General features: G+C 43.9%; 1 protein-coding gene across 1 annotated transcript; it reads right to left on the bottom strand.

Moving 5' to 3' along the window:
• Nucleotides 1–4,058: 4,058 nt before the first annotated feature.
• LOC113164616 (helix-loop-helix protein 2-like) lies at nt 4,059–4,430 on the bottom strand. The gene has a single exon (XM_026363989.1). It carries the CDS (start codon nt 4,428–4,430, stop codon nt 4,059–4,061), a length of 372 nt encoding a protein of 123 aa, XP_026219774.1.
• Between the last annotated feature and the right edge of the window lie 10,575 nt (nt 4,431–15,005).

The following is a 15,005-nucleotide window of genomic DNA, read 5'->3' as shown; positions in this document are numbered from 1 at the left end:
ACACTGTCAGCCAGGCTGTTCAGTGCCCTCAGCAGTTTGGGCTTCGTTTGTCACTTTTCTCTCCCCTGCCCCTTGTGGGGGTTTGTAAAGAATAAATTGAAGAGGACTGATGCTACGGAAGCTTTTGGGATGAGGAGCACAAATGGCCTCGTGGTGCTTCACGGCGACGTACAGATGGACTCCTCCATTCAATAAGCTTGAGCAGAAGTCTGTCTCCACGCCATGCCAGAATCACAGAGCTTGTTTTGTGTTCTGAAGAGGACAATCTGTTGATGCAACATATTGGTGTTCTTCTCTTCCTGTTTTTTCTCTTTGTAAAACCCGTTGATAGAGCGGACTGAAATATTGGGCCAATCGGGTTTGAACGATGTCAGTGAGAACAAATGCTCCAATAAAGATCAAATAATTAGCAACTTGATTCTTATGCGACGCTGGCAGAGACAGTTTCTGTTGAATGTAATGAAGACACTGCCTTTAGTTTGTGAGGCTGCAGGACAGGAGGCGAAGTGCATTTTAGTACAGCTGCGTATACAGTAAAGTCAAGTGGAAATACAGACAAGGAGAATCCAAACCCAACCCAGGCAGACTTTCTCTGCTATGGATGCTTTGTGCTTGACTCTGGACAGTAAACGAAATGCTTAACCCACTAATGCAGTTTTTAAAGTTGTGGTTGCATTCATTTAGGCGATGATGAATATTTGCAGTCATATTCAACAGGCTTTTATTACAGTATCTAACTGAGAAAACCCCTGTGTGTCCTCAAATGAGCATTTTAATGCTTGATAACTAGATAGAATCTATTTCTTCTCTTAAAACTCACTTTGTGCCTCCAAACGTTTAGTCTGACTAGTAAAAGCTTCCCTGTCCCCATGCAAACTGTCTCGGCCCCTGTGGCTGCAGCTTAGGGTAAGACAAGGAAGTCGGGCAGACGAGTGACAAACTGACAGACGTCAAATAGAAAAACGAGATGCTGGAGGTCCCTGAGCTGAGAAAAGAAGAACCAGCCGCACCGTCCACGCCACCTTCAGTGACCACAGTTAAAAAGATCTGAAACAAGAAATGTATTCAAATCCCACTGCAGCTGCTACCTGAAGATAGACAGACAAACAGATACATAGGTTCTTATTGTTTGTAATCATACATATTTGACATGATGCATTCTATTGCTCAATTGGATCAACTTAACTGTGGCATTTCCAGGGTGAGGGGTTCAATTCCCACTGGGGCACCCCGTGCTCGTGCCAAAAAAAGGTTTACTCATGGTAATCTAATGTGGGATAAAAGCATTCGCACATCCACCACATCTCCTGTTCCATAACTCAACTATAAGCTTTTTATAGGACAATCAATGGGAAGAGGTGTATTTATGTATTTATATACAACAAATGGATATAAATATTTGGATTTTTTTTCTTTCTCATACCATTTGGCAATATTACATCTCAGCGCTCGCTCGCTCATAAATTTCCATCTCTCCTCTCTCTCTGGGTTTCCCACGGGAGGTGCCAGACGGCCAGTAATTTGGTTGTCTTGGCTCGTCTGGAGTAACACCTGCCCCCTCTCTGGGGAGGGAAAGAGCCTTTCAGCCAGGAGCACACATGTAGGCTACCACTGCCTTTAGCTGCTGACCACTGTGTGTGTGTGTGTGTGTGTGTGTGTGTGTGAGAGAGAGAGAGGTAGTGAAAGTGTTTGTGTACAGTCAGTTTTACGTATTTGCACTTATTCAATCCTTTATTGTGTTTGTGTTTGTTCAGCAGGATAAATGTAAGTGTGTGTTACTGTGTGCGTACAGTAGGGTGAGTTTTCATTTTCAACTAGTATGGGTTTATTCTTATTTCACCTTACACAGTGTGTGTGTGTGTGTGTGTGTGTGTGTTAGATATATTCTATAGAGTAAAAGGCTATAGGCTTGTGTGTGTGTGTGTGTGTGTGTGTGTGTGTGTGTGTGTTTGTGTGTGTGTGTGGTAATTTCTTGATTTGCACGCGCACCTGTGTCAACCTGGCCAGCACGTGTGCACGCGCGACAATGCGAGCGTGATGCTGACGTCACCTCGAGCTGTATTCGTCATTGCTGTTTGTTAAAAATGAGCATTATCTGTAACCTGTGAGATACTTTCTCCTACACAGCAAAGAAACAAAATAAACAGTGATTTTATTTTAAAAAATATTTCAAACGAGCAGAGACAGTTTTTTTTTTCAAGTATTTCCGTTTTAATTAAAAATAACACCGGAAAATATGAAAAGTTTGTCCATTAGAAACCAGCTGTCACACGACACCTCTACTACAAAAGATCTGCATAAAGCAACAAGTAGCCTACACAACCCTGAAGAGACAAAAAATCTTTGGATAGAGGATATGTTTTTTTTTTTTTCTTCACTATAAAATTACTTGTTGAATTTCGTAATACAAAGCTGAAACAAATAAATAAACCAATTAATCGAAAATTATGACATCAAAACGTTGAAGATAATAAATTCTGACTATTTTTCGAAATTATTATTTTTGGTCACAGCAAAAAAAAATTAATATAAATAAATAAATAAAAAGAAAGAAATTCAACTAAATAATCTCTTAGTCATAGAAACTGACATAATTTGACATGATTTTTTTATGATTTTGAAATTGAAATAAATTTGTTTTAGCCTAATTCTTATTCTTCTAGCACACAACAATTTAGGGAAATAAACATTTATGGGGCCACTGGGCCCCACGTTGAAGTGCTTTTCGTTGCTATTGATAAACAATAAATGTGACATCAAAAAATAAAACATACTGACACACATCAAACGAACAACTTATGCGATGGGTTAACAGAAAAGTGCCGCATTTAAGAGTAGAACACAATCACTTTCCAAGTTCAATTTCACAGTCTTAAATATAGAAGCAACAAACAATATACATTTATACAAAAAAGACGCCAGCCTATGATATCAACATAAATAAATTAGCCTTAAATATTAACACAATTAAATAAATAATTCCATACATTTAAAAAAAAATATTAAGGTCACAATTTTATATGTCATAAGTGGCACTTACGCATTGAATCTTTTTTTTTTCTTCTTCCTTTACGGAAAACATCGTCTAAACTAGATCTAAAGCAGCTATCTCGTTTACATCCCTTCATCTTAATCTGACAAACGCCCCAGTGTTTGTTTGTTTTTTTCAGTGGACTTCAAATGGACACAGTGAAGGGAGGATTCATGACTATACAGTTAGGGTTGAAGATGGGCTTTTATTGTGGAAAACGAAGTCTCTCTGAAACCAGATTGTGTAAATCTTGATGTTGCTGCCTCACATTTTCTTCCATCCTCCAGCACATCACTGGTTGGAAGGGGAAACGTAAATGCCACCGGGATCGTAACAGCTCATCCTCCCCCCACTGTTCACCGTCAGATAACTCTTATTCTCGTTATTGCATCTAACAGCTCAGACGACTCGGCGCTTGTTGCCTTTGTTCACAGAGCGATCTGGACTCAAAGTTGAGGCTTCAACTCGGTCAACTTTGCTCCAACACTGGACTCACACTACAGGGGTCAACTCAGTTCACTGTAAGGTTTGGCAAAGAGCCAGTGATCGCTGGGAAAATGGTTTGATTGGCAGAAATAAAATATTTTAACATGAATTACTGGGTTTTTTTTTTTTTTTTTTAGTTTGCTTAATTAAAATCTGAAGTTTGACTCCTGGGGAACATGCGTTAGACCGATATATTGTATTTTTATCAGTAAATCCAGCTGCAGAGGACACATCTGGACTGAAACGTCTTTTCTCTCTGATCAGTCAACATGTTCTCTGTGTTTTTCTGTCTTAATGCTGCTTCCTGTCTCCTGATTCAGGTCTAAGAGGCTGTGAACTACTCATTATAACAAATAGTGTCAGCTGCTGAGATCACCGGCTGTCTGCTGGACCCTGCCACCTTTGCCAAACCCAAATGACGCCCAGCACGCGCTTGAGTCCAACACCAACCCAGCCATTTCTGTCCCGCGCGCGCGTGTGTGTGTGTGTGTGTGTGTGTGCGTGTGTGTTGGTGTGTGTGTGTGGGGGGGGGGTGTCACTTTTAGACATCCAACACGTGGTTGAGATAGGAGATGTAGCATATAGCCAGTCTGAGGATCTCGATCTTGGAGAGTTTCTTGTCCGGGGGTAAGGTGGGCAGTAATTTCCGCAGCTCCGCGAAGGCCACGTTGAACGCCTCCACCCGGATCCGCTCCCTGGTGGCGTGGGCCGAGCGGTACTTGGCCGTGGCCCTCCTCCTTCTCCTCTTCTCCTCCCTGCTCAGGGGCTGCTCGGCTTTGCATTTGGCCCTTTCCTCGCCCTCCGCCGGCTCATCCGAGGTGCAGCCGGTCGATTTGAGGCCGTTGAGCATCGTCTCCGGGTCGGACTGAGTCCAGGAGAGGTCCGCTTCAGCTTGGTCCGGACTCAGCATCATTTTCAGTCTGCGGTGTTAGCTGTCGCTCCTCCTGAAGAACCTGCATGAAAACCAAACATCAAGACACCGATTAAAACTAGAAACTAGTAGAAAACCACATCAACACCTGCAGGACACGTTCATCCTTCAAATAACGAGTTCTTCTCATCGCGTCAACTGAACCAAGAGAAACACAGGAACTGTCAGATCTGTTGAATTATTTTGGAGGTTTTTCTGTCACCCCGAGGCCCCAACACGAGAAACCCCACAGCGGACACATGTTTGGGTGCCAGGACCCCCCCCCAGAAATCCAAACGCAGTCTACATTTATTGCATAATAACATTAAACTCCATAAATAATAAACAACTCGAAATTAGAGAAATGATTCATTTATTGAAGCCTCAGCACTTAAGGCCTCAGAGAAGCTCCAAATTAGAGCAAATCAGATTTTTTCATGTCACTTTTCGAGTTTAGTTTTTTTTTTAAATGATTGTTTTGATTTCTTCTAAACGTTGTGTCGATTTTCTGAAGGAGAATTTCTCCTTTTTTTGTGAATTAACATAATCAGAAAGGGCCATCTGTCACAGTGTGATGAACACATCTGTTTGGCTGAGGCCACTTTGACTTGACAGCATGGAGGCACACGACGGCAAAAATAATGTTGACATCTGCTGGACGCCAAATGACTGGAGCTATTGTTTATCTTTAAATAAAATACTTAAGAAAAAAATATATGAGGAAGTATCCTGAAGGCTGGGCATCTGGGTTTTTCCTAAATTCGAGACTCACCTTGACAAACAGTTGGAGGCTATTTTGTTCCTGAAGCGAACTTAAAAACGCTGTTGCGCGGAGCCTCAACTCCAAATTAACTCATATTCCACCGGACAAACCACCATCAGATGTTAAACAGACTCTTAGGACAACGAATTTTCTTTTAAAGTAACAAGTTCGTTCACTTTTTCAGCCGGGAACTTGCAGCTGCATGGGAATCACACGGGGTCAAACGTCAAGCAGGGGAGACGCTTCAGCAGATCAAAATAAGCCCAAGTGTTAAGATGATCAGTGATCGGTGGGTTCACCAAAACCAAACAAACAAACAAACAAAAACAAAAAAAACAAGAGAGGAAAGATGTGAGCAGGGATCAGGCAGCTCCTCGTGTGGTCCCAGAGATGGAGAGACAATGGGCGAAGATGGGAAGATAGTGGTGAAAGTGCAGCCGGGGCTACTCGTCCATCCGCCTGTGGTAGATGGGGATAAAAGGGGTCGAGATAAGCGACGCGCTCCCGTGTCAGGAATCAGCGGATCGGAAGGCAGTTCACAGATAATCCCTCTGTTTCTCCTCCAGCCTTTCTTCCAACGAGTGTCATATGCGAGATAAGATCCAAACGATCCCGACTAATAAAGGCTCACTTCAGGGACGGAGGGGATGGAATATATTTGAGCAATGGTATTGTCTAACGCCGCCCCCTCCCATACTCACCCCCCCTCTCTCTTACACACACACTCTCTCTCTCTCTCCCTCACACACACACACACCTCCTCCCTCTCTCCTCACGCCCCTCAGCCCTCGAGCGCTGTCCCTCCCGTGGGAGCAGTGGGCAAAGGGAAGGCAGAGATGTGCGCGTGATAGAGGAGGAAAATAATAAAATAAATACGTGTGTCCGCGCTGTGAGTTTGTGCACGTGCATATTTATTTATTTTATTTATTTATTTATTTTTTGTAAACAGCAATGATGAAAACAATTATCTGTGTTTTTAAAGTGCAGGTAGCAAAGAGGAAGACAGAGGGAGATTTTCAACTTAAAAGCACAGAAAAAGCACAGACTTTCTCCAAAGGGAAATGTTCAGCAACAGATATTTGAGTCATTGTTTGCACTTATGTTGTTGCTATACTGTCTATATCTTTTTTTCTGTGTGATTTGTTTGTGTTGGTTTGTAGGTGAGGCCATACAAGGCTCTCCTGGGTCAGATCCTCTGCATGAAGTGAATGATATCGCTTATTTCACAGTGAAAAGATACAGAGAGACTGCAAATAGATAAATAAATGTGAAAAAAAAACAAAAACAAAGTGACAACAAAGACACAAAAATGACTACAAACAACTACAAACAAGAGGCAAAAAGTAAAAAAAATAAAAAAATTAAATAAACAAAAAACAATAACAACAATTAAAAACCAACAAATAATCATTACACACAACGTCTTCCAGTCTGAGGGTCCATTTTTTCAGGATGCACCCAAGCATGGAAGGATCGACCTTAAACTAAGATACGGCTTCATGTGTGACTGATTGTTTTCTCCTTACCTCTTGACGTGTTGGAGAACACTTTACTGGGGATGCTGTTGGAGGAGAATAAAAGTAAATGTGTTAAGATGGATATTCGTCACTTTCCTTACATTTGTGGACTGTTAGTCCACTTACAGGGAGCAGGACATTGACTTGGTCGTCTGTACCTGATGCAGACTCACTCTGGGCTCCAAATATTTACAATAGAAAAGTATTAAAGGATATTTGGGCTCATTGAGGACTTTTATTGTAGCAGCATTACTTTAAGTAAAGTTTTCGTTTCCTCTTTTGCAACTCTCACTCATTCATATATGTATACTAGGAGATGCTTTTTTAAAGCTCTTGGAAAAACAAGTCTCTTTTCTCCTTTTTCTCCCATCATGCATCCCTTTGCCCACTGGCAGCACCAGCATTGGGTCAGGAGGGCATGGTTCCAGAGGAGGGGCAGTGGCCAGTAAGTGTGGGGACTAGCTGCGCCTAACGAGGTGATTAAAACGATAAGGGGAAGCATGGATGACTTGCCGTGGCCCGCAGCCACCGCCATGCTTATTGCCATCACACACACAGACACGTACACAAATACACACACACTATGAGAGGCAGAGAAGAACCATACCACAGCACCACAGTGCCAGAAGGACCATATCAGTGAAAACAACGAGTGTGTGTGTGTGTGTTATAGAGAGAGACAGAGGGGTGTGTGTGTGTGTGTACATGTGTGTGAGATGACGGACAGCTCGCCTTGGGCTCCGGCCGGGGTCCGTGGAGTGTGTGTGACACAGAGAGACTCACAGTGGGGTGTATCGGAGACATGTCAGAACCAGGAGACTGAGGCCTCCTGACAGCTGGAGCCCATGGACACACACACACACAGCCCACCACCCTAATTGCTTCACAGACGGAGGAGAAGTGGAGATGGTCTATGCTTGGTGGTCTGCGCTGCCCAGACCCCTCCTCGGTTTGTAAGGCCCTTGGCCAAAGACATGAAGGACCCCTCCAAGGCTGTTTTGTTTGTGCCTGCTGCAATTACATCCCACAGCTGATGTACTGGCTCTGGAGACAGAGAGGCAAACTGCAGGGTGGTGTAACCACCAGGGGATGGAGGTTTCAGTCCGGAGGATGACGTGTGGTTTAGTCATGGCCGTGCTGGTAAAAATTTTTAGTGGACTGTCTTAAGTCATGCTCTCTTAAAGAAAACAGCTCATACTAGCTTTGTTGTGACACATCAAATTAATTTCTTATTTTCTTCACATCTGAGCAGCAACAGTTTGACCAATGATGGAAAGTAGAAATTAGAAACATACATAGAGTGTTTGTAGACACAGTTGCCGCTTATATATGATTCAGAGGGAAATGAAATAGATACAAAAAATAAAATAAAAATGAAACTTCATTATCCATCATGTCATCAACATGGCTCACAAAGATGTAAAACACATTCAAGCTCTGATCCTTTTCCCACAACTCAATATGCTTCAAAATACATTTATTATTGCATGAAAATTTAATCCCTAAGGTTATTTTAAAAGCAAACTACCCAATGTCCCTGGTTGTTATAAGCTGATAAGCTGAATACATCCATCTTCTTACAGTAAATAAAAGCTTTTCATTTAGTGATTTTAGGGTGATATATTTCTTTAAAAAAGACCTCCTTAGGAACAGGAGTTTAGCCCGGGTTGAAATGGCCTCTTACTGTGGTTCCTACAATCATCCAGAACTGGCAGGAAGAAAGCAGATCACTGATTTATGGTTATGATTATTCTTTGCAGGGCTTATATCAAGAATCCAGCTGAGGCCTTATATTGCAGTTGCACAGGAAATAAGATGCAAATTTGAAACCTGATTTTTTTGGGCGAAAGGATCAAATTGTATTTCAGGCTGAAGAAGGAAATTGTACAGACTTTAAAGGCCATAGATTTGGTCCCTTTTTTCTGAATAGGTGGACCTCATTTTCAAGAAGCTGTCACCAAAAAGTCAAAAAGTGATGTCACTCCGATGAGACGTCTGTAATGGAGTTACTTCTCTAATCAGTCAGAGCTCGGTAAACCCCGCAGCTGTCTGAGCTGCTTGTTACAACAAAAAACACCTTGAACTTGTGCGACATACTCCCACCTGTCACCTATCACACACTCATATAGACACACACACACACACACACACACACACACACACACACATACACACGTACACGTAGTTTTGAACATTCCCAGGGAGCAGTGGGATGGAGCTGTGAAATGGGAAGGATTAGTCACTTTGTCAGGAGATGTATGAGGCTTCTCTCAGGTGGACAGCAAAGCCACAGGGGGCATATGGGAGAGAGAGAGTAGGGAGGGAGAAGAAACCACAGTCCAAATAGAGATGGTGGAGAAAAGCAGACGTGGAGGAGACAAATGAAAGTGTGCAAAAATGAAGACGAAGTGGGAGAAAATGCAGTTTGTGAGACACAAAAAGGAGACGGTTGGAGTTGTGGTGACTGATCATTTAGCCCTAGAAACTCCAAATGTGACAGTAACTTTCACATTTGCATCACTTACATCACTCTTACACACACTCACACACAGGGAAGCACTCTGGGCAGTGTGTGAACGCCAACTTGTCCATGTGTTGTGTTCTGTCTTTTCTTCCAGGGAAGTGAAATAGGCAGTGGCCTGGACACTGGCCTTGTGTGTGTGTGTGTGTGTGTGTGTGTAGTTTAGTGTGTGTGTGGGTGGGGGGGGGTTCAGGCCTGAACAGGAGGTGTGGGATCCAGAAAGCTGGGGGTCCCATGTGAGAATGTGGCCATCGTCACAGCGCTGCCGTGGCAGGCCTCGGCACCATCTGTGCTCCCAGCAGGGCGCCCAGCGAGTTCTTCGCCACCCAGACACATATGGACACACAAAGGTGCTCACTTTCTCTCACTCTCTCACTCTCTCTCTCTCTCTCTTGGACGTGCAATCACACACACAAACACACAAACTCACACACTGGGAGCAGAAAGAAACACACTTGGGACAGAACAGTGAGCTGGGAGGAAGGATGATGAGTTTGTTGATTGTGAGCACAGTGAACAGGATGATAGTGTCTTGATGACGATGCTGACATAAGTGTGATGACTTCAGAGAGCAAGAGGAGACATTATTAGTCAGCAGACAACTCAGCTCTGAAATTCACACACTACTACAACTTGTGTACTGTGACTGTAGGAAAAATAAGAAATACAAACTGTTTGGAGATAGAAAAAGCCAACATAAAAAATCTAATCACAATAATCTGCATCATTTTTAAAGGTAGTATCAAACTAAGACGTCCTAAAATGTGTTGTGGACACGCTTACATTAGCCTAACCTCCAGTAACTGGAGTACAACCTCAGTAAAACTGCTATTTGAAGTTTGTACTCTTTGGTTTTTGCACAAACTAAACAACATATTACAACATATTACTCAGTGAGCTTTGGATTCCCTGGTAGACAGATTTAGTTTCCCTTAAACAAAGCCAGATTAGCTGTTTCTCCACTTCCAGTCTTTGTGCCAAAATTCTCTGATTAGTAAAAAGTCTCACTCATAAACCTTTAGACGCAAATATCTCTGTTTCCAGGCTGGGTCGATTTGACAGGAGTACAAATACATAAAATGTTATTTAATCTGTATTTAACCCATCAAATCAGACTGTACAGAAGCACTGGTAGCGTGTTAGCATGTCCAACATTCAATGTAGGGTAAAAGTCTTTTTTCCATGAGTGCCTCAGCCAACACGTTGTTTTCAGTCTAAAGCAGAGTTAAATCACAAGCTTTACATTTCACATATTGTTTCTTTTCTTCCTGCTGGAATATTTCCCAAATTCTTTAAGATCCATATAACATCATCTGCTCTTCCTTATCGCCATTCCATCCCATTCGGCATGGACCTACATATTCTGTGTCCACAGGCTCTTCCTGCTGCTCGCTGACCCTCCTATCTTGGCCCCTAGCCCCCCTCTGAGGCTGCACCTGCCTCATTTACTTTGTTGGTCAGTAGTCTTCAGCTGCCCCACACCTTCATCTTCCTCATACCTAGCACCCCAGCCCTGTACCCCACTCGTTCTCTCTCTCCCTCTGGCCCCGCAGTCTCGCCCAAGTGGCCCATGTCCCTCCATTCAGGGTCTCCAGCTGGCTGATGAGTTCATTAGGCCCAGAGCACTGCCAAGGAACATGGCGTTGTTCGGGCCAAACCGGGAGGGCATGAGCGGGCCCCTGGTGGCCATTGGGCACAGACTATGGTCATTGGAGGTGGGACAGAAAAGTTGTCTCACATGTTGATTTCCAGGCTCCATGTCCATTCTTGGAGCAGCAGACTATTATTTTGTACATTAGCAATCTGTTCTGGGGCTTGTTTCTCCCTGAAACTTCAGCAGAAAGAGCATGAGGCATTGTGGTTTAAAGGGGTCCACATAAACAATGAGGGAAACAGATTTCTAATAATCCCCACAGGTCGCAGTGACATCTGGCCTCACACTTGAGCGTTGGCTCAATTAATTCAGAAAACACAAAACAAAAAGCGCCAGGGGCAAAGATCTGGGGACTTAACAGGCCGCATTATGTGTGTGTATATACGCGTGTATGTGTGTGTGTATTGATTGTGGCATTTGATCAAGTCAGCTGCAGTGCACGTGTGTGTGAATTTTGTTCAGATTAGTCAAGGTGTAGAGCTGCTTATTGAGAGAGGTTTAATCTTTTGATTTCTAGTGGAACAACTAGTAGAATTTAGAAACTTTCCCCAAGATAACGTCTAACAGACTCCAGCAGTACTTCACCTGCAGCTTTACCGCAGTTTCTCGTTCCCTCCACTCTCACCTTTTCCCTCCTCCATCCTCTGCTTCCCTCCTCTCGGCGGTGGGTCAGCTGGGGTCGGGGCCTCCGTGGCTGGGCTCAGGTGTAGCCTCAGCTGGGTAGGAGCAGGGGAGGATGGAGGATAGGGGAGGAGAGGAGGCAAGGAGAGGAGAGGAGACCACAAGGATTCGATCTCACAGGGGAACCAAGAGGGAGTTCGTCACAGAAAAAAAAGGAAACAAACACGAGTGTTCACGCAAGTAAAAAAAAAAAAAAAAAAAGACAACAGCTTTGTCCCTCACCCCTTTTTCCTACACCTCCCCCATCTTCTCTCTTCCCCTCTTTCTCTCTCACTCCTTCTCTCCTGGGAGAGGCCTGGCCGGGCTTGGCCTGGACGCCATCTGCTGCATAATGTAACGGGATGGAACTCCAAATCCTTCATCACTGCCTGTCATCTGTGTGTGTGTGTGTGTGTGTGTGTGTTCACTCACACAATTGCATTGGATGGGTGTGAATGTTTGAGCGCGTGTGAGATCTCATTTTACGGATGTTGTGACATTAACTCGTCCAGCGATGATGTTGAGTGATGGGTTTGATTAAATAAAAGGTGATGCCAAATCTGAATGTGCGCGTGTGTCGTTTTTTTTTTTTTAAAGATTATTCCGCTGTTTTGAATATGCAGTAGTAGTCCTGTAGTTTTTACTGCATCCACAGAGTAAAAAAAGAGACAACTTCTCCTCAGAGGCAACATCATGGCGTAGTTGAGCTGCTGTTGTCTTTCGAAATCTATTTTTTAACAAAACATGCAGATGAAAAAGTCTTTAAACATCAACTCTCGGGAAATCTTAAAACTGCATCAAGCTGAGAGTGGCACTTTGCCAGCGATGTCACAAATTTGCTTTTTGTTTACAAGTTAACAAACAAAAGTGCACACACGCGGAGTCATGTTTAAGCGCCCCACCCCTTCTCTGCTGCGCTGGTAACCCGGAGGTGCAAAGAGGTGTCCCTCCAGGTCCCTGTGGGGCCGCTGTGAATTGGGGGGCCATCTGTTTTCTTGTAATAAGCTTTCTCTTCATTCATCCTTTCTCTCTTTCTCTCTTTCAACCTTCTCTACTCCTTCTTCCTCTCTATCTCTATACATTTTATTTTACTTTTGTCTCGCAGGGCTTCCTGTCTTGTCTCGTCTTCCCCTGTGCCCCCACACACGAAGCTGTAAAAAGACGCAGACAGTCGAATGTGGCATGAGAGTCCACATCGCTTGTGGATACAAACGCTGGCTCGTGAGTTCAGGGGAACAGAGACATGGTGAAATATCACAGTGTGAACCCTGAACCCTGACCAGCTATCCATGGCTGTTGACATAAAGTAAACGTGACACATCCCTCCTCACATAACTCCCCGCTCCTCCTCCAGCTGCTGGGCAGGCATCACATTTTATTTTCTTTGTCGCATTGGTATATGCAGTGGCTCTGACAGCTTAGTGCACTGCAACTTCAGAAAACACCATTGACAAATCACAAGCAGCATTTAGAATATAATGACACAAAACAACTGAATTAACACTGCCAGTCATACAGAAGCAACAGAAAACAGAGGAAACACAAGTTTTTATTATTTGTTTTACAGTGCATTTCTATTATTGTTGCATTATTTGTCCAAAATGCTCATGTTGAGCACAGAAGAGTAATAATTTGAATTGTATTGAACTGACTTTACCAAACTGCTTCTGCTCAACAGTGATGCTGTCTGTCTGTCTGTCTGGCCCAGGGAGCAACCCTCACCCTCACTCCCATCGTCCTCCTCCGCCAGAGCTGTTACCTCACCGGTGAGTCGCTGACGACTGCCCGGTTATTTAACTTTTGGTTTGGAGAAACGTTTGGTATTAGATGGCACTGGATCGATCAGAATAGTTGCTATGGCTACGGTGTGATGTGATGGAGGGAGGCCAAAGGGAAAAAGAGCAGAGGAGGAGAGGAAAGTGTATTTAAGTTCATGTCCACACCACTAAACACACACACAAATACAAACACAGCTATACATTAACACACATCAGAGAGCGTCTCTTGAGCCTGAATGGAGCGCTGTCCAAGGTCCTGCCTCAAAAGTGCACAGCTCTTCCTTTCATAAGTTCCCCTGCACACAGTATGGAGGACAAAAACATGCTTGCAGCTGTGTGCAGCTGCTCATGTAGGGGTGTACCAATTCAGACCTAACACCACACAACACACAGTTATGTTTCATTAGAGGCCGTGCATGACAACATCAATATGTCATCTGATATTGTTCATTATCCTGGCTGTTGCATTATCTGATTTATGCCTTCCTATAGCAGGTTTCAATACAGCAGAGTGTTATATCATGATTATGAGCGGTCTGGGTGCTGGGATGCTGTCTGCATCTCATTCAGGCAGAATGAAGTGGATCAATATACCAGAGGGGGCTGAATCGGGGTGCTCTGCATGTGGGAGAGACTGTGAATGTGTGTGTGTGTAGACAGACAGCCTTGGGAGATCAGAGTGCACCACTGCTTCTGGCTTCAAACAGCATCTCTTTCTGTTTCTCACACACACACACAGCTGTTTTTGTTTCTGCGTGCAGAGGCTCAGAGTGGACCGTTTTGTCCGTAGCAACATTTAGGTGTAGAAACAGTATAATCACACACTTTGTCAGCCTCTGACTGCTTCTTTCTTCCACTTGCGTTGGGCACAAACTTCATGAAGCCATATCTCTTCGGTGACGCAGCAGGCAGGCAGACACGCAGGAGTCGGGCTCTCGCTTGCTCTCATTTAAGTGCAGATTTACAAGCTGTTTGTGACAGGAGCTTAGGTGCCTTTTCAGGATGCGTTCTGCCTAGTTGGGAGGAAGCTGCCGCGCGAATACATCTGTTGTGTCACCCAAAGTGCAGCAAACAAGCTGTCAGATGCTCTGTGTTATGAAATTGAAAAATCGGAGCCCTCTAATAGCTCATGTGCTTTGTTGGTTTGTTCTGACTAAAGGATTCATTCTTGCTGTAAGGTTTTTCCTATTAGCTTTATACACACACATCCACACACACACTCATGTGCATCACTGTTACCCCACGATTACACTAATTTAATGCCCCATTCCCCTCTATTAATCTCAAATTCTGTCCACATTTTTATTCCTGCTTTAAATGAAGGGGCTGCCACATGCTTCACTCCAAACAAAAGGGATGTTAGATTTATTCTTCATTTGGGGCAGCGTTGGTGGGTGGTGGTGGAGAGTGGAGGAAGGCTGGGTGTGGAGAGGGGGGGGGGGTTCATGCATGGGCATAACCTGGCCCCTAAAGGAAGGCCCCCGCTGCCAGCTGCCAGCCATAATTAAGCAGCCCTGCCGTGTCTATCACTGATTGTGTTTGACCTGGCTAATAAGGCGAGTGTGTGCCATCTACGTGTGGCAGGAGAGCGCCGCGGCCTCCGTCTCCGCTCCCATTGTCCTCTTTTAGACAAGGTTATTAGTTTGATCTATTACTGATGAAAAAAAATGGATATGTTGCTCAAA

The sequence above is a fragment of the Anabas testudineus genome, chromosome 2 (genome assembly GCF_900324465.2).
Source record: "Anabas testudineus chromosome 2, fAnaTes1.2, whole genome shotgun sequence".
In the NCBI taxonomy this organism is placed as follows: Eukaryota; Metazoa; Chordata; class Actinopteri; order Anabantiformes; family Anabantidae; genus Anabas; species Anabas testudineus.
This window is presented reverse-complemented; position numbering and strand designations above follow the sequence as displayed.